The 20419-nt window shown below is 37.5% G+C and overlaps 1 protein-coding gene across 1 annotated transcript in view; it reads left to right on the top strand.

Moving 5' to 3' along the window:
• LOC127453735 (voltage-dependent calcium channel gamma-4 subunit-like) overlaps positions 1 to 20419 on the top strand; it is a 43846-nt gene that overhangs the window by 5275 nt on the left and 18152 nt on the right. Inside the window, exons 2-3 of the mRNA XM_051720384.1 lie at positions 16668 to 16921; positions 17691 to 17915. Of these exons, the coding sequence (XP_051576344.1) occupies positions 17693 to 17915 (223 nt within the window). The 5' untranslated portion in view covers positions 16668 to 16921; positions 17691 to 17692. The remainder of the gene's footprint in view (positions 1 to 16667; positions 16922 to 17690; positions 17916 to 20419) is intronic.

Genomic DNA, 20419 nt, shown 5'->3' with positions numbered 1-20419 from the left:
GTTGCCTTCACGCATAGACATCATCAAGAAAGCAAAGGAATCTGATTTACTCAGTTTGTTCATACATTTCTTTTCTGGATCTCAAAAGGAATTAAGAAACAAGGTAATACAGCTTGTTAAGAGACTCTGTTAATTGCTTGTGGGAGGAGACACAATGGACATCCAGGTTAAGCAAACTAAATGAATATCCTCACTCACTCTCGTCCTCTGAGCTTCCTACACTGCTGCAGTAGCATAACTGTAAACGTAGTATTGTAGCAAATAATCTGTATGTCTGAAGTTTATCTGAAAATAACTTTTAGAATAAATAAAGTAGCACTGATTTATTACAGTAATGTCTCAGAAGGAATATTCGTGAGCAGAAATGACCATTGATTATACCAATTATACATCTCTTAAATAGTCTCAAAATTATGTGTGGTCATAATGGAAATTAATAGAATTGAATGGAATCTACTCTGTTGTTTAGACTGGGGCCAGTTTAAGATTAGTGTAACTACTTCTTTCACTTTTAGTGGTTTTGATCATTTATGGATAAAATCTAGCCTATTGGGTCAATTTTACTTTATTGTTTTTTTTTTTCCTGGTTTGATTCAGTTAATAAATGACAGTAGGATTTGTGCATGAATTAGCTGTTTACTCTGATTTATTAAATGTGGGGCTTGAGTTTTTCTGGCATTTCTAATAGGCTAGGGGTGCTCAGTGCTATGCTTTGATTGTTTACATATATGCCTATTTAAAGGATTAATCTGGGTTCAATACAAGTTAAGCTCCATAGACAGCATTTATGGCATAATGTTGATTATCAAAAAAAAAAAGAAAAAAAAAAGAAAAACAAAACCAAGGTTGTAACGTTGAGGCACTTACAATGGAAGTGAATGGTGCAAATTTTTGGAGGTTTTAAAGGCAGAAATGTGAAGTTTATATTTTTTATAAAAGCACTCATGTTAATTCTTCTGTGAAAACTTGAGCTGTTAAGTCATTTAAATCATAGTTTTACGTCGATCACCAAGATTACAGGAATTATGGTGTAACAGAATAACGTAATAGCAATGAAGTTGTAAAATTGGATATAATTCTACACAGAAAAGGTAAGTATGCGATTTTATCACTCTAAAATCATAATAACACGCATATAGTTTATGTCTTGTGGCTATGAAATATTAGAGTATGCTACTTTTTTTGGGGCCAGGCAGTGTACATCCCCTGTTACAGAGTAAACTGTAGCACAGCTCTTTTTACAGTTAAAGTAATTAAAAATTAATGAGTTAAAGTTATGTCAGGGTATAATGTGGTGGTGTTTTAAAGAGCTGGTCTGGTAACTGAAAGGTACAGTAGTAGGCTAAAAACCATGCAATGGGCGACCCACCATTGTACCCTTGAGTAAGACACTTAACCGCAGGTTGCTCCAGGGAGACTATCAATGTAATAAGTGTACTGTAAGTTACTTTATAAAATTTGTCAGCTAAATGACTAATTAGTTGTGAAAACATTATCTTGAAGCTTAATACAGACACGATTACATTCAGCACACAGCATTCTCAGTCTGTGAGTGGAAATATGATCTGAAATGAATAGGTTAGAACACCTAATTTCATGTCATGTCCGAACTGATCCTTCTAAGGTCTGTGTTTGTAGTATAAAATGAACACAGCCTAGCATTAGTCACCCTTACTAACCTTTATCTGGAATGTTACATGTCCATGCTCAAGTTAACACAAATACAATGTAAGAGTTATAGGTTGCAAATGTATGTGGAAGAGCAACACACATAATTAAATGTTTTGTTGAAGTGTCATGCCCATTCAAGCATGTGCCCCCTCAGATTTTTAAATGTATGTGTGTATGCAGTACATATATATATATATATATATATATATATATATATATATATATATATATATATATATATATATATATATATTTATCTTTGATAATTAAAGGTTCACTCAGTGATTTGTTTTTTTGCTAATTGCTAAAATTTTACACAGTAAGAAATAGTAGAATACTATTTTTGAAAAAAGTATGTTAAAATTATGTACTGTACACTCACATGAAATGAAGATTCTAGTCAAATCAGTTTTAGAGAAAAAGCTGCTTTAATATACTGTACATATGGTTCTGACAATGGTGTGCAAGTGCCCGCACACTTTTTCAGCCATCTTGGTTTTGAAGTGTTTTTCCCATTAATTTTTTTCCATTAGGAGTAGTTTGCACACAATGACTCAAAATTGTCACACTTGTTTCTAATGATGTGATCAAACCAATTGTACCACAAGCACAACAACGAAGCACAAAGACGTGACGCAGAGAATTAATCTCTCATTGACTTTGATTTTGCAGTTGCACAACATTTTTGAGTGTGCTGTAATGTGCTTTTCATTTAGAGTTTTCTTTGTTCTCTAGGCTTTTGCAGTTGGACTACTGTATTTTTACAGTATGCAAGTGCTGAATATACAGACATTCAATACTGTATTACTTGCAGTACTTACAGTATACAATATATTCACTGTACTAAGTTGTGATTACTAAAATACATTTACTGTATACAACAATAAAAAATAAAAAAATCTGTAACTAAATGCCCTGGGTGCTGTGTTCTCCATTTTTTTTATTTTTTATGTAGGGTCTAATGAATGCTCTGTAATGTTTATATATTGACTGGCTGTGTGTATGATCTGAAAGCATTGTTTAATTTTGAGCACAGATGAAATGGTTTTGAGGCGATTGTTTGATTTTTCCAGAAAACTCAGGGGTTTTGTGAATATAGTTTGAAGATTTGGGTTTGTGTTTAAAGTTGTGAGAAAATGGGTGAAGGTTTCAAGAAATGTGTCTTAGCAATTGTGAAAATTGTAAAAAAAAAAAAAAAATTTTTTAATGAAGTTAAAACAATGCAAACTCATGGCTTCAACAGGAGCGTATTCTGTACTATCGATTAAGCACCTTGGAGCTCACGCTAGGTCTGTCTTTAAATGTTTATAAGTTATCATTAAAAATCGTTAAAAAAAGTTACCAATGGAAAAAATGCCAGACAGTTATGCTCAGAAATGACCCATTAACATGTCAACATTTGGTCAGTCCAACTGAGTTGCACCTTCCCAGCATCATCTGCTTTAAACTGAAAATTCTGTCAATGTCAACCCATGAAACTTGTATGACTCTTTCCCTGTTAAACCAGATCCCCTGGCTTGCACACTGAAAAACCATACCTCTGTGGTCTAAGATTATATAAGGAAAACCTAAGTTGTTATAAAGTTTTTGTTTTTATTATTATTATTTTTTTATTATGTCTTATCTTGTCTAGGGCACTAATTGAGCCAAGTGTGCCAGTGGTGCCACCTTAAAATAAATTAATAGGTGCATGATGGCCCTGTGTGTTGATACCACTCAAAGTGTAATTGGGATGGACACAGTGTTCAGAGCAGAGGCTGGCAGAAAGAGAATGTTAAATATGACAACAGTCAGCAAGAGAAGAGTGAATGTTAGAGGTGTGTTTTGAAGAGGTGCGTGGGAATGAAAGGAGCATTGAGAAGTGCATGAGAGTGGACGAGAGAGGTGGGTGTGTGAGCGTGATAAACAGTGCAGGAGAGCTCAGGTGTTGTACTCTAATCCTTCATTAGCAATGTTATCTCTCGCCTCAGTGCCGTTTCACACCCTTAGCATGAGGATGATAGTGCAGCCCTAAATTCATCCAAACATAAAGGTGAAGATAGTGTTTTATTGCATTCATTTAATGTATAATGCTAAACACTTTTCAAAGTGAAACATAATTTGTTTTTAAATCATGTCATAATTTACTCACCCCTATATCGTTCCAAAGTATAACTTCTTTTTTTCTGTGGAGCACAAAAGGACGCTCTCCCTTTCGAAGACAATGAGCTCTGGTTTGAAGCGTGAGACTGCTTTAGTGGCTTTCCTTGTCTTTAAAGACTGACAACAGCATGAGCCAATAGCATTCGAGTGCGGGCTGTGAAGGAGCATATCATTGGTTTCACCGGCTGAACGGAATGCCTTTCACTGAACAGATGAGATGTCTCTGAATGTATTAGTATACTTGTTTGTGAACAAAATGAATGAATCACTCAGTCATCTCATTTGTGAATGAGGATCTGCTGACTGACTGAACGACAGGAGGCATTTAATTTGTTCAGTTCGGCCTGTGAGTCAATCGCATTTACCAAGGAGAGAATTGGGTGAAATGAACCAAGACGCGTTTATAGGAATGGAGAAAACATAATCCCCAATTTATGACTGTGTAAAAAATTAATTAAGAACATACAGTTAAAATGACGTGAAATATGAATAGAGATTTTGTGCTTTGGTGCACACTGTAAGATATTTAGGCTTTTCTTGAACTTTATCTATGGCTCGGTTAAAGTGAAGCTCAGCATTTGAGAAAATATAGGAAAAATAAGACCTGCATTCTTGTCATTTGTGGCAAAAATGGTTACGGTGTTTACATTTTAAAAGTGTCTTTGTACATTTGTAGACATGCAAATTTCATTTGTGTTGCTTTGTCCTGTTTTTAAAGATGGACTATACCATGGCTGTGAAGGAGCATATCATTGGTTTGAACCACTGAACAAAAACACTCCTTCACTGAACCAGTCAGTCACCTCATTCATGAATGATATGAATGTACTGGTATACTCGAAATCAGGGATTTCGTTCATGAACGAGGATCTAGAATTATAGACACACAAATTTTAATGAAGGATAATTAGACTTGTTCCGGTCATGCATGAGTGTGCTTTTGGCTTAATGCAATTAATTGTTCAAAACATGAAAGACTACTGGCTACTGGCACAAAGGTGAAATTTGCAGAAATGTTCAATGAACGAATCAATGAATGAATCTGAATGAATCTTTTTCATGAATGGATTTGAGACTCGAGTCACTGGGATGGATCAAAATCGCCACCACTTAAAAGCATCATAAAAGGGGTCCATACAATCTGTGCACTATATTCCAAGAAACAGACATAAATTTGAGTAGTTATTCACTACAGCAGTTCACAAAAACCAGTCTGAATGATTCATTCACAAATTGGACTTATCCAATTTGTGAATTGCAACAGTTAAAGCCTACTTCACACTAGCAGACTCCAAACAGCTTGATTTTGGCCAAGGGTATCACAATTGTCAACTGTTTTGCTGAGATCTCGCTCTCTTCAGTCGAAGGTATGACAAACTTGCCGATACAGAATGGTGGAGGGGTGACTGACATAATGACTCTCTCTCTCTGATTCCCTGCCACATGTAGCTCACCGAAATAACATGAGTACCATGAACATAAACAATTGTTATATATTGATTTAGGAAGCAATTCTTGGACTTTACACTGCGAATGTGTGGGACTGTGTATTTATCACCTCAAGGCTTGCATGTAGAAAGGGTATGTCAATATGCAGCTTTCAGTGAGTAAAGAAATTATGTTCAATAAAAACAGACAGCAGTGCCTCCACTTCCAGATTTGATTAGTAATTTTTGTGTAGGAGTACCCCAGGAAAAATGCTTGGTGACAGAATCACTATGGGTTACAATTTGCATTTGTGACATGGATGAGTGTGATCGCTGATTAAAATTTTCAGATCAGCATAATGTCTTTCTTCAGTAAAAAAAGAAGCTAAATGGCCAGGATATTCTTTAAAAATTCACTTTTTGTTATTCCGTGTGGAACGACATGAAAGTGATGACAGAAGTTTCATTTTTGGTTGAACTATTCCACTATTGTAGTGTAGCAGAACTACAGTGCACTTGTGTTTGTTCCATTTTTGACTCTTCATTATTGCTGTGTGCTGTTTCTACTTGTTGACTTTTGCTCTGCCCGATCTCTGCTTTCTCTCTCTCTGTCCTTCCACCTCTCCATCCATTTTCTCTTAGTCTTATTCTGTCTGCTTCTGTCTCTTCATCTTTCTTAGAGAGGTCATAATTGACTCTCTTTGTCATGATTTCAGCAGGGAATTGTGCTCTAATTTTTTTTAAATCGAGTCCAAATAATTGGACAAGTTTCCCATAATTATGGGTTTGCCTTTCACAGTTATGATATTATTTGTCTGAGTGTATTAATATTCTGTCATTTTGACTGGTTACTCGACATACATATCTTGACAAGTCAAATGTATAGTGAGTAAGTAATGATCTGGGGGAAATTATTTATTTTGTGTCATTTATTTTCCCTCAAGCCTTGCAAATCAGTTCTCAAAGTCAATGGAAGTGCCATTGTGCCTGATTACCAGGACTGTTCATCACTCAGAATTAAATTGAGAATGCCTTTCAAAAATGTCCTCAGTTTGAGTTGAGATTGCAAACAGAATGTAGAATTCTAATTTGAATTTAAGGATGTAGAATTTAAATTGAATGAAAATCTAATAAATTAACAGAACTGCTGTAAGTATAGTTTAGTTGAAAATAATGCATTTCATTGTTCATTATGAATTATCATACACATAACACACACAGAAATATTACAGGATATTAATAATGTCATCTATAGAGATTTGTGTTTGATTTATATATTTTCATTTAATAAATTAATTTTAATTTCATAAGCCATGTTTTCCAGAATACTCTCAATTTATTCCGAAGTCTCCAAAATGGAGCCAAACAACATAAAGCATGTTTACAAGATGGAAACCTTAAATAGTACAACTGAAAAGTTCTGTTCTGTTCTGTTTTTGTCCACAACAACACTAGGAAACCTTTAGCTATAGCTATTCAAGCACTGCGATACACCAGTCTGCGGTTCCATCAAGGCAACGTCAAATAGTTAAAAAGTAATAGTTCACTCAAGAACTTGGATTGTTTAGAACTTGCGATGATGACAAAATGTTCATTTTTAGTTGAACTATTCCTTTAAAAGATATTAAAAATAACATAAATTCAGTACATTTCTCTTGCATTCATTCCAGTTCAAATTCAAACTCAGCATGTGGAGGTGTGGCTAATTCAATTCAAATTCCAACTCAGTGAATCCAACTCAAAATCCAATGAATAGGCACTGATTTTAAAATACTGAATTGTGTGTAACACTGCTGATTATGTGAGAGACACATGAGAACAAGATCTTTGTTTATTTTTCTTTCCCTTGTGTGACTATAAACAAATGTAAATAAAAATGTGGTTTTGTGGTCTGTCAAGCCATATATTTGCATGTATTTATCGCAATTAATGTAAATGAGCAGTCTGTGGAAACACAGGAGCGATCTGCTTCATATGAGGTGTTATGTGTGTGTGTGTGTGTGTGTGTGTGTGTGTGTGTGCTTCCAATTATAAAAAGCATGTGGTCTTGGCTTGATAGTCTTTCTTGCCAATTTCGGCTTTACATATTTTAGTTTTGTAGCCACCACAGACAAATGGTCACTACAAGTGGTTGATCAGTTTGGCACACAGAAGAAGGCAAAATTTTGAACTTTTTATTATACAGTTATGATAATTTTCTTTTGAGGATTAACAAATTATATAGTGTTATGGTAAATTATACTATATAAACATATATTGTATTGTACATACAAGAAGTGAATGCAATGCTATACATGCAAGCTACATTCTAAAAAGCATACCACATAGCAGTGCTGACTAGACAGTAGTACATACTACAATGTGCACTATGCATGCATACAGTGCATTCAGAAAGTATTCAGACCCCTTAATTTTTTTCACATTTTGTTTTCAGTAGTTCTCAAATTAATGTAATCCTGCATTTGAGGATAGTGTAAATGTGTTTGGCTCGCTGTCCTGGGCGAAGGTCTTGAGGCTCGAGACTTGACCTGAGCTTGAATACCCCCCGGACTTAGATTAGTTATTGATGAAATAGATATGTGGAGATGAGGAGGTGGAGGGATGCTGGAAGGCTCGACGCACATGGGGTAAGCAGCTGTTTATATACACATGCTCTAGCAGTGTGACTGGTCAGATTAAATGAACTTGCTCTTCCTGAACTTTGTTAATGAAACTCCATTTCAGTAGTTCGCAAGTTAATGTAATCCTGCATTTGAGGATAGTGTAAACATGTTTGGCTCGCTGTACTGGGCGAAGGGTTTGAGGCTCGAGACTTGACCCGAGCTTGAATACCCCCCAAAAAGAAGCCAGGAAACATGACAGCGAACCGTTAGCTACAGAGCCTTGTAGTATGAAGTGGTGTTTACTATGCCTCTTATTCCCCCCAAAAGGGGGGGGGGGGTAGCACTTGCTAAGCCCTGTGTGATATGGGCAGAGGTGCCAAAGATGATAGAACGAGCAGAGCAGCCTCACGCTAGGGTCCACTTGGGGGATAGGAAACTGGGAGGTGCTGGAAAGGTAGAAAATGAAGAATGAAAATAGGCTGCATGGAAATTAGCTCTTGCGGGAGCTGTTATGCACTGGAGGGATTGTTACGCCCAAACACGGGGGCCACCCCCACGGTCGGGCAGGGTCACCCTGGGCAGAGGCTTGAATCCAAGCCCCTCAAACCTGACCATAAGCCCCCCTCCAGACATGGTTGGTTCGATGGGATGGGCCTGTGCAGCGAATGGGCGAACCCTTTAGGAAAGGGGCTCGGCAGCCACTCGAGCAGACAAGCCCAACCTGCCATCGAACGGGGACCCTCACTGCATTCCAGCGGGGGAGTCCTCCCGAATGGGAGAGCCCACAATACAAATAAACGTGAGTTAGCTTATGCTGCATTCGAACGAGGGAACCCCCACTGTGATTCGAACGGGAGAGCCCTTGAGTGCTTATGGCTTGCCCTTACAGTGATTTGAGACAGGGGGCTCCTGAAGCGTCCAAATGGTGGGGCCGGCCTAGTGAACTGATAAGGATGAAGCAAGCATCCACATGACCCCGATTATGAACATTTCGTAATTAGCTGATGAGGGCTTGTTGTGCCTTTCTGATGTGGAGACAGTTGGTACGGATGTAGCTAAGATATGTGTCGGATGACCAGCGGCCCAGTAAGCATATTTGGTACTCGGGCAGGCCTTTGTGGGCTGCTGTGATTGCGGTGCTGATGCGGAAAAAATGGCTCTAGTATAGTTTGTTGAGATGCCGGTTTTGAGCTTTTTTTTTTTGTTTTTTTGAGCTAGACGCAATTCGGCAGGTTGGAAATGCAAAATCCTCTTTGTTGATCTGATTCGTGTAAATGATTTACTCGGCTGTGGATTTACTAGGCCCAGCCTGCATTCAAATGGGGGTCCTCCCACATTTGAACAGGAGAGCCGTACTGCATTTGGACAGGACAGCCGTACTACTTTTGAATGGGAGAGTCGTACTGCGTTTGAACGGGAGAGTCCACAGTCCGGACATTGTGGATCTCACTGCATTCAAACGGGATAGCACGTGCTGCATACAAATTAAGTGATTAAAGTTTGCTTTAAAACGAGAGCCCTCCCCCCTTTTTCAGTATGAACGGGCTGAATCCTCGAGCGCAGGACCACACTGCGTTCAATGAGAGAGCATATGATTAATGTGAGAATGGTTTATGCTGTATTTTACTGAGCTCGCTCAGTTCTGCAAGTGGCTGAATCCGCAGGCATGGGCCCACACAGCATTCGACGGTAGAACACTTTATTCTTGTGAAAGTGCTATATGCTGCATTTTAAAAGAACTCCCTATTCGAAACGAACGGGCTGAATCCTCGATCACGGGACCATGCAACATTTAACAGGAAGAGCCTGTGTTTTCATGTGAAAAGTTTACACTGCATATAAACAAGAACTCACTCTGCGATATGAATGGGCTGGGTCGTCAAGCATGGCGTTCGACGGGAGGACATATAGTAGACTATATATAGAATGAAATTGTTTTATGCAGAGATGCAGGCGGTTGCGGCACATAAACAGCGCATTTGCGTTAAGTATTAGGGTTAAGTATTAGCCATTAGTGAATGTAGCTGAAGCAGTCGGACATAGATCGCATTGGTCCGCAGCTAATCGTTGCGGTTAGACGGGGCTCAAGGTTAGGCAGGCATCTGCATTCTGCTGAGATAACGGCCTTGACCAGCACTTCGATAGTGGGTGTACATTGTTGGAAACATTGGAAGAAGGGCTACCGCTACCTGCTTCTTCCTTGAGGGACGGGTTTATGGATAATATAACATTTATGGATAACGTCAACAGTAATATGTAAAACGTGCATTTGCAGAAATGCCTAGCATTAAATGGTGCTGGCAATTGGGGTAACAGACGAATAGTTGAGCCAGGATCGTAAAAGGGGATACCCTGTAAAAGCACTTCTAGGAAGATGTTTCGAATTTTCCTGCGATTAGGTGTTGCAAGATACCTGCGAACACGCTTGTACAAATGCTTGTTGAGGGAGACATGGTAAATGTAGCATCTGCGGAAGCCTTAAACTTAATTGTTTGCTGGATTATATGTCTGGAATATATGTGAGGCAATGTCAGGATACATGCTTGCATGTGCATACGTACACATCATTTAAAGTTGATGAAATTAGAAAGCATGAAATTAGAAGGCACCTGAAACTAAGTACCAGGATGAATCCCGTAGTCATATATTTATTTAACTTAAGCGTATGGTTTGGAGTTTTGTAGATTGTTTTCCAACATAATGCGAGTAATCCCATTAACTCTGTATTATTGGCACGGGGTGTCTCGTCTCATTTTGACGAGGACCTACAAAATCATTTGGATTTTGTACCTGAGAATTGGATTTAATAGATACTATATGGGCGCCGTTTGCAGTAGTGTGGTGAATAAAATGACTTATTTTAATTGATAACCTGTTATAAATTCTACAGAAAAACTTAAATAGCTGGTAATGTAAAGCACTGTAAATCAGTGATTATTTAGCTAGATAAGAGGCATTTGTGATCTGTGAATGTGTTGACTTTGCAACCAGGGATGCTGGCAGAGAGAGGAACTGTAGCAATAGAGCGTTAGGCCCAGATTTCATAGGTGAATGTCATATGATGGTTTATTTCCAGCTGAGACTGAGAGTGTGGGAACGGGCTGTTACTCTCTCTGTCTCTCTCGCTAACATTCCTGAAGAACACTATTAGCCATAAAAGAGTAGCAAGAGAAACTGTCCTAATCACTTCATTGTGAAAAGAGATTAGACAAGGCATTTCTGTCTTCCCCATCTGATTGCTCAAGCTATTTGTAAAGACCCTCTTAAGACCCAAGCTAATTAAGAAAGACTCTCTTAAAGGGGTAGTTCTCCCCAAAAAATTTTTATTCTGTCATCATTTACTCACCCATATGTTGTTTCAAACCTGTGTGACTTTATTTCTTCCATGTAACAGGAATTAAAGGAGATATTAGGCAGAATGTTAGTCTGTCGCCATTCACTTTTCATTCCATCTTTTCTCCATACAATGAAAGTGAATGGTGACTGGCACTAACATTGTGCCTACAGTTTCCTTTTGTGTTCCACAGAAGTCACACAGATTTGGAACAACATGAGGGTGAGTAAATTATGACATTTTCATTTTTGGGTGAACTATGTCTTTAAGACTTTAGCTTTGCGTTGTTGTAGGGATGGGCAAATCTACCAATTTTCATAATCGACTAGTTGGTCGGTTGTTTAAATGACTAGACGTTGTTAAGGATAATGTATAATTAGGCTCTGTTAAGTTCAAGTGAGCCCGATCAGATGCCATTTAGAGGGATATATGGACGCTAAGTGCAGCACTTCAAACATGGTAACTAACGGATATTCAACAAATAAATAGGCTAAAAAACTATAACATCTTATTGTACAAAACTATCAAAGTAAGAAGAGTACAAAATAAGAAAGGCTTGAGCAGCATGAAAACTGTTTATGCACATCTTGAAAGCAGAATGACGTGCTTTAATGTAACTGGAGCGCTTCAGGGCGATCCTCGCTGCACATTCAAAAGCACAGAACCGCAAGATAATATTGTGGGTACACATCTAGTTCATGACATCAAGCAGTTTAACATTTCTAACTGGAACTATTTATTTAAGCAGTGTCAGACAGAATCAGCAAAAGACTTTATTCTCTCCACATCACCTCACAAATACTGCTATTACTCATAGCAGAGGATTTAACATCTGACAGTGATCATCTTGAAATTTTTTGTTGATGTGATGTTTTGCTGTAAAAACAGTGCATAAAAAGACTAAACCTAAAGCATAAAATAGACAAAACTTCTAGGAGAGGGTTTTACTGTGCTAACTGTTATTCACTATTAAAGGTGCACTCAGTAATTTTTTGAAGTATGTTGAAGTGACTTACATTGGCTTACATTGACACCTAATGGCTTGAATGCTGCATCATTCAAACACATTTTCAATTACCAATGTCATTGTAGACATTCACTATGCACAGTAAACCAGCATTAATTTAATCCATAAATAAAAGTGTCCAATAACAGGGCAGTTACTGAGATTAAGCAAGTAGTTTTCAGCTGGTCATGTGATGCTAAAATGGCTGCTGCTATGAGGCGCCCCTGCCCCATGTAGAACAAAAGAGCTTTATGAGGTTACTCATATGACTAAACTCTTCATCTCACATAAGTGGTCATGATTTTATACATACAGTTTGAAGTCAGAAATTTACATACACCTTAGCCAAATACATTTAAACTCAGTTTTTCACAATTCCTGACATTTAATCATAGAAAATATTCCCCATCTTAGGTCAGTTAGGATCACTACTTTATTTTACGAATGTGAAATGTCGGAATAATAGTAGAGAGAATGATTTGTTTCAGCTTTTATTTCTTTCATCACATTCCCAGTGGGTCAGAAGTTTACATTAACTTAGTATTTGGTAGCTTTGCCTTTAAATTGTTTAACTTGGGTCAAACATTTTGGATAGCCTTCCACAAGCTTCTCACAATAAGTTGCTGGAATTTTGGCCCATTCCTCCAGACAGAACTGGTGTAACTGAGTCAGGTTTGTAGGCCTCTTTCAGTTCTGCCCACAAATTTTCTATCGGATTGAGGTCAGGGCTTTGTGATGGCCACTCCAATACCTTGACTTTGTTGTCCTTAAGCCATTTTGCCACAACTTTGGAGGTATGCTTGGGGTCATTGTCCATTTGGAAGACCCATTTGCGACCGAGCTTTAACTTCCTAGCTGATGTCTTGAGATGTTGCTTCAATATATCCACATAAATTTCTTTCCTCTTGATGCCATCTATTTTGTGAAGTGCACCAGTCCCTCCTGCAGCAAAGCACCCCCACAACATGATGCTGCCACCCCCATGCTTCACGGTTGGGATGGCATTCTTTGGTTTGCAAGCCTCACCCTTTCTCCACCAGGTCATTATGGCCAAACAGTTCAATTTTTGTTTCATCAGACCAGAGGACATTTCTCCAGAAAGTAAGATCTTTGTTCCCATGTGCACTTGCAAACTGTAGTCTGGCTTTTTTATGGTGGTTTTGGAGCAGTGACTTCTTCCTTGCTGAGCAGCGTTTCAAGTTATATCGATGTAGGACTCGTTTTACTGTGGATATAGATACTTCTCTACCTGTGTCCTCCAGCATCTTCACAAGGTTCTTTGCTGTTCTAGGATTGATTTGCACTTTTCGCACCAAACTACATTCGTCTCTAGGAGACAGAATGCATCTCCTTCCTGAGCGATATGATGGCTGCATGGTCCCATGGTGTTTATAGTTGCGTACTATTGTTTGTACAGATGAACGTGGTACCTTCAAGCATTTGGAAATTGTTCCCAAGGATGAACCAGACTTGTGGAGGTCCACCAATTTTTTTTCTGAGGTCTTGGCTGATTTCTTTTGATTTTCCTATGATGTCAAGCAAAGAGGCACTGAGTTTGAAGGTAGGCCTTAAAATACATCCACAGGTGCACTTCCAATTGACTCCAAATAGCCAATTAGCCTATCAGAAGCTAATTGGCTAATTGCCTTAAAGGGATAGTTCACCCAAAAATGAAAATTTGCTGATAATTTACTCACCCTCATGCCATCCAAGATGTATCTGAGTTTCTTTCTTCATCAAAACAGAATTTAAGATTTTTAGGATTTCATTTCAGGCCTCCTCCTTTAAACAAGTGAATGTACTCCATTTTTTGATGGTCCAAAATGCATATTTAGGGTGCATCAAAATAATCCACATGATTCCAGTCGACAAATAAAGTTCCTCTGAACCCAAACGATAATTATTTTTAGAAACAACACAATAATTATATACTTTTTAACTACAAATGTACGCTTCCGTACATCTCTGTGACGCACACTAATGAGAGGTCATTTTTTACAAGAGAAACTTGCACAGACCAAGCACCATTCACAAACCAAAACAGTCCAAAACAATTTCAAAACAATATATATATATATATATATATATATATATATATATATATATATATATATATATATATATTAAAAAAATATTTCCAAATATTAATAAAATAAAACATTACTGCAGTAAATAACCATCCTTTATTTCAGAGCAATGCTGTTGTTTATATACTTGTGCTTTTTCTTTAGCAGAAATATATAGGCTATATGACTGTCAGGAATTCAAGCCACACAAGTTGTAGTTAGTGAAACCAAGTGCGAGAGCGTTTCCTGAGATTCACAGGATTTACAGGGTTTACACAGTGAGATCAATGGTACAGGTGATATCACACAGAAGAGAAGCTTCACAAACTGAAGAGAGATTCAAAGGGTTTAAAGTCCACAGAGCTGAAGAAGAGGTAACAGGTGAAACAGCGGAGTAAGCACTAAACAGATATCGAAGAAAATCAAGAGCAAATACAGACAGTTAAATAAACTCTGCATGAGAGCAGTGTTGTCAAACTAGAGTCATTTGTGTGAGACTTGACAGTGAAGTGGCATGAAGGTGAGTTATTTATGCAGGCAGTGATGAGCGAGTGAACTGAGTGCAGGTGCAGTGAATTAGAAATTGGGTGATGAGAAGTGTAGCACTGAGGGAGGTGCAGAGCCCGAGGGAGGCGTGACAATGACAAAGTTTTCACACATACCTGAGTTCGCTGGAAAAACAGCATGGGCACAGCCGTTGAATTCAGATATCGACCCTTTGTTTCTTTTGATGGTCTGAAATCCTCAGGGGTAAAATGTCCACTGTACACCCTCCAATATTTGAGAGAATGTAGGGGTGTACTGATATCCAGGTTCAGCGCGGTAAGCCAGAGCTTCAATTGCTCATGATCATATATAGGCAATTGATGAAAAGTTTATATTTTTCCCAGAGTGCATTTTCTTTGGGGTTTCTGAAGGTTGAAGCATCCAGGATACACACGCCAAACGACCATTTTGAACAATACACTTACACAAATACAAATCTACAGCAAAGACAATTCATTTAGGGCTTGACATTTTCCAATCTGCTTACTGTAAAGGCAGTTAACTTAGTGTATATAAACTTCTGATCCACTGGATTAGTCAATTAAATGTGAAACAATCTGTCTGTAAACAATTGTTGGAAAAATGACTCATGTCATGCACAAAGTAGATGTCCTAAATGACTTGCCAAAACTATAGTTTGCTAATATGAAATCTGTAGAATGGTTAAAAAAATTTTTTTTTTAATATCTTCAACCTAAGTGTTTGTAAATTTCTGACTTCAACTGTATGTTTCAAAATTACTATTCATTCCCTTTTTTAAATGAGAAAAAAAATCACTGAGTGAACCTTTAAGCACAGCAAGTTATCATCATGCAAAAACACTCTCAAAGAGAGTTAATTACTCTTAATTAATTTGAGAAATGCTTCTCCCATTAAAACCACCAACACTACAACCCCATTAATCGACTAGTCAGTTTTTAGATGACTAGTCGATTAGTCGACCACCCTGGCACATCCCTACTTTGTTATACCTAATATTTCTGTTTAACAGCTGCATAAAAACACCTTTGTATACATGTCATTTTTACCTACCGCCCATTGCTTCTTATATTGATTTACTTTGTGTGTCTTATGCATTAGTATTGATTTTCTTTTGTTTGTTTCTGTTGTCTCTGTTGTAAGAACACTTCATGCTGTCCTACCTTTCTCAAACATTTTGTAAGGGACCCACAAGTGAGAAATATAACCAACCTGAGCCTTTCTCATACTGTGTTAAATAAATAAAAAATAAACTTTGATAAATGACTTCAGTGAGACGAGTCAACTGACTGGAGCAATTTTTCACCTCTTTATTCAAATTGTTAAATGTACAAAATCACACGTTAATAATGTTTTTTATATTAATGCAATTTTACTAATGTGCCACATCAATAAAAATGGCCCTGATTTTCCATTCTTGCTTTACTAGAAAGGGATTTTTTTCTGAGAGCTGCAAATCTGTACTGCAGAGGCTCACCATGCAAACAGGGTTTAACCCATTTTGATGGCTGTGCCTCCTTATCGCATTATAAATTATTAACAAGCAAGGCAGCACTGCATTATGTCTGTTAAATTATGTTTGCTAAATGATGCAAACTGCACGATTGTTCTCTGGTTTTATAGGTTTCTGCTGTGTTTGTGTGTGCCTGCATGTGTCTCTGTTAGGTGTGGTTACATGTAAAAGATTCAAGTAGAATGAGGTAACAGTTTTCGCTCTGCTTGGTCAGGGAGTCTCTATGGACATGCAATGATCCAATTCATGTAATGTTACTAAATTGCATGTTTGTCAGTTATTCCTTTATCTTGTCCTAAGGGAAAAGAGATTGAAAGCACTTTTTTTTTGCGGAAGAGAAATTGCGGCAGAATCCAATCTCTCTCTTTCTCTCTCTTTAGGTTCTTTATCTGTAATGACCATTACTGAAAGAAAGTAAGATTATTTACATCAGAGTCCACAAGAAGCTTGCCCAGTGTGGTTGACCTGTGAAAGCAGTAGAGATAGAGGGGGAGTAAACGAGTGCAGGAAGGAGAGGAGGAGTGTGTGAGGACAGTCGATGGATGCTGTCCGGATTGAGGGGACAGCACATTCTCATCTGACGAGGAAAAGAAAGATTTCAAAATTGAGTCGAAGGACAGAAACTCGCCGTCAGGTAAGCTATGAAAATATGATTTTTATTCAGCTGACACCTGTTCTTCAATCAAGTAACAATATTAAATGGCCTGAGTTTGAGGGCATGATTAGAATAAAGTTTATGGAGTTCATTACAAGGAAGGGAAGTAGGAGCTTTGGTACAGTAAAAACATACAAGTTTATTTTGAACCCTATAGGCACTTGTATGAATTCACAAGTGTCCAGGGTTCAAAATAATCTTTTTCCCCACCTGCCAATGGTGGGTGAATTTACCCACCATGAATATTTCTTACAAGCCATGAAACTATATTTTGCATTATAAGTTAATAAAAAAAATATTTTGCCCTTAACAATTTTTTTATTAATATATTTAGCTGTCTCCAGTGAAACTACACCTGTCACATGTAAGATCTGAGATGTTTTCTGTAGTAGATGTTTGGTTTTAATTGTTCTCGTCACTTACATCAGCAAAGGTTAGACTATCAGTTTTAAAGTTTAATTTTAAGCATGTATTATGTTGTAGTTCTTAGTATAAAGTTACCGGTCACTGGTATACTGTATACTTCAATACACATTATATACTTGCCAGAGCCAGTTTTTATTTGAATTTGCAACTTGACAAGTGTTTGTTTTGGACCCAGCATTGGCCGCAATGCTCATGTGGATATGCATTCAAGTTTGGTCTTTATCATGCTAAGATCTATGATGTTTCCTTATGTTTTCCATCTCTCTCCATTTATTTCCATTTCACTTATCTTTGCATCTCTCTCTCTCTCTCTCTCTCATAGGCATGGTGTGTGAGAAGGGCATACAGATCCTTCTCACCATCGTGGGTGCTTTTGCATCCTTTGGCCTGATGACGGTGGCTATCGGCACTGATTATTGGCTCTACTCGCGGGCGCTCATCTGCAATAGTACCGCCAATGCCACACAAGAAGATCCCCATAATAAGGACAAGAAGGACCCCGGGGCCCTGACACACTCTGGCCTGTGGAGGATCTGTTGTCTGGAGGGTCAGCCACCATCTTTGCTCTTGGTTACATTGTTGTGGTTACAAATGCTTATTTGGAAAACAGGACAGTTAATATTTTGACTCAATTATAAGAAGTTCAGGTAAGGGGGGTACATATTTGGTTCTACTAAGGCAGGCTGTCAACAGGGCAGAGAAACTAATTTAGTATTTTTCACTGAAATATTAGGCTACCAAAATTTGAATTATATTAGAATTTTAAAGACATTATTTCTGTAAGGGGGAAAATCTACAAGACATCAGATTTTTAAATCGACATTGTCTCCTACATCCACAAGAGGGCGCAACAAATCAATATAAACCAAACAGCCCTGTGTCATAACTATTGTTTATTGCGAAGAACATATCTGTCTGTTAACAAAAGTGCATAAAATGATTTGTCAAAAGATTTAGCCAGTTCCTATTCTCAAATCATAGGTAAAAAAGTCAAACTAGAAAAGAAACGCTTCAATAGACATTTCCATGTTAACTCAGTGCTGCACAGTAGCCTATACCGGTGCCATAGTACTACCAGGGATTCAAGCTTCATAATACCAGTGGTGCCACAGTGTTTATCATTAAATACAGTTGTACGTACCTCATGCTTATACAGCGAGACGCTCATAAGAGCAAGCCAAGGCATAGTTTTATCAGCGTCTCATGCAGGAGTGTTGCACTTTTTTAGACCCTGTGTCAATTTAAAAGGAAATTCAGCCTTTAAAATGCATTTGGAACACCCACGTTCTGTTTTATTCGTTGCACTGTGTCTGTTTTAGCCCAAGAATGCGTTGGTCTGAATGGCCCATAAGTCATCGCCAATACTTGGCACACATCCAAAATGTTATATATATATATATATATATATATATATATTAGGGCTGTCAATTTAACACGTTAATTTAGTGTGATTAATTGTATAAAAAATAACGCGTTAAAGAAAATTACGCAATTAATCATGTCCCTGGACTGTAATAAGGAATATTCCAAGCTATTCAAGCTTGAAGTACCACCTGTTGTCTCCTGTTCTCTTACACAGAGAACAAACCACATTTACTGACAGCAGACAACACAACAAGAGGAGGTGTTCTTGTGTTCAAAACTCAGCTTGATGGAGCGAAAATCCTAACGCAGGGATCTCAAGGCGTGTTTTTCTAAGTATTAAACTATATTTAACTTGACGCAGCGACCTTAAAACGATATGTTTATGATGAGACGCAATTAAAGTGAGACACTCCAAAAACATCGATCTGACGCAGGAGTACATTGACGCGTCCTTAGACGAGCCCTCATAATAAATCTCAGACTGACTGAAAAACTCAGTTGGAAAATGGAGTGCTGTGAACTGTAGGCCAATGATTAGCTTATGTTCAGTAAAATGCAAATAAACAATACATTGCTTTCTCACAAATATTTATATATGCAATTTATTTAATTAATTAATCTACATAATGTGTAATTAATTTGATTAAAATGTTTAATCGATTGACAGCAGATAGATAGATAGATAGATAGATAGATAGATAGATAGATAGTTCGTTAGTTAGTATGTATGTATGTATCCGGCCTAAATCCGGACCGAGCTCTGAATCTTTGTGCTAGTTATCTGACACCTGGCTAAGTGATTGTGTAAGCATACGTATATGCGCACGGAGCAGGAATAAATATATGTGTGTGTGTGTGTGTATGTATATATATATATATATATATATATATATATATATATATATATATATATATATATATACACACACATACATACACACATATATAGGATATTACAATTTTGTATCAACAATTCAACTTATATCAACAATTAGGTGGTTAAATCTTAAATAATAGATCATTTTACATGCATGGTAACAATTCCCATTACAAAAATGTTCTTATCATAATATCTTTATTTACTTTAATTATTCATCAACTTGACAGGATGTCACGGGCTTAAGATAATGCATATTATTCACTTATTATCATAAGTGTTTAATAAATGATTCTCATAATCTCTCTATAAAAATATGTACAGAATTAAACATTTTCAAAAGTAGTTCAAGGGAATATTCTCAGTTATCTGGTATTTAAGATTAATTAATGCAAACAAAATCATAAAATATATACACATCCTCAACCCTGATATGAGCATTTACAGCTAAAGTGTTTTCAGTTTAAGAGCGTAGGGCAAAAAGCCTGTAAAAGTCTAATTAAAAGGCTGAGCTGATTGCATTGAGAGGTCAACACAGAGGGACAACAGTCCCAGTCGTAGGGGCTGTTTTAGCACCTCATGTTCTCACTCATCCCCGTGTAATGCGCTCTCCAGTCCGCCTGCAGCCAGCCACTGTGCTATGCTAATTTAGCCTTATGGCTAAGCTCTCTGATAACAAAGCATTTAATTAAAGATAAGCCCGACTCCCCAATCACCACAGCATTTCGTCTTCTCTCTCTCTCTCTCTCTCTCTTTGCTTCTCTCTCACTTTATTTCTCTTTCGATCTCATTATATCCTCACTTTCCCC

This window comes from Myxocyprinus asiaticus, chromosome 16 (genome assembly GCF_019703515.2).
Source record: "Myxocyprinus asiaticus isolate MX2 ecotype Aquarium Trade chromosome 16, UBuf_Myxa_2, whole genome shotgun sequence".
Taxonomy (NCBI): Eukaryota; Metazoa; Chordata; class Actinopteri; order Cypriniformes; family Catostomidae; genus Myxocyprinus; species Myxocyprinus asiaticus.
The sequence above is the reverse complement of the archived record's forward strand: the minus strand, read 5'-3'. Positions and strand labels throughout refer to the sequence as shown.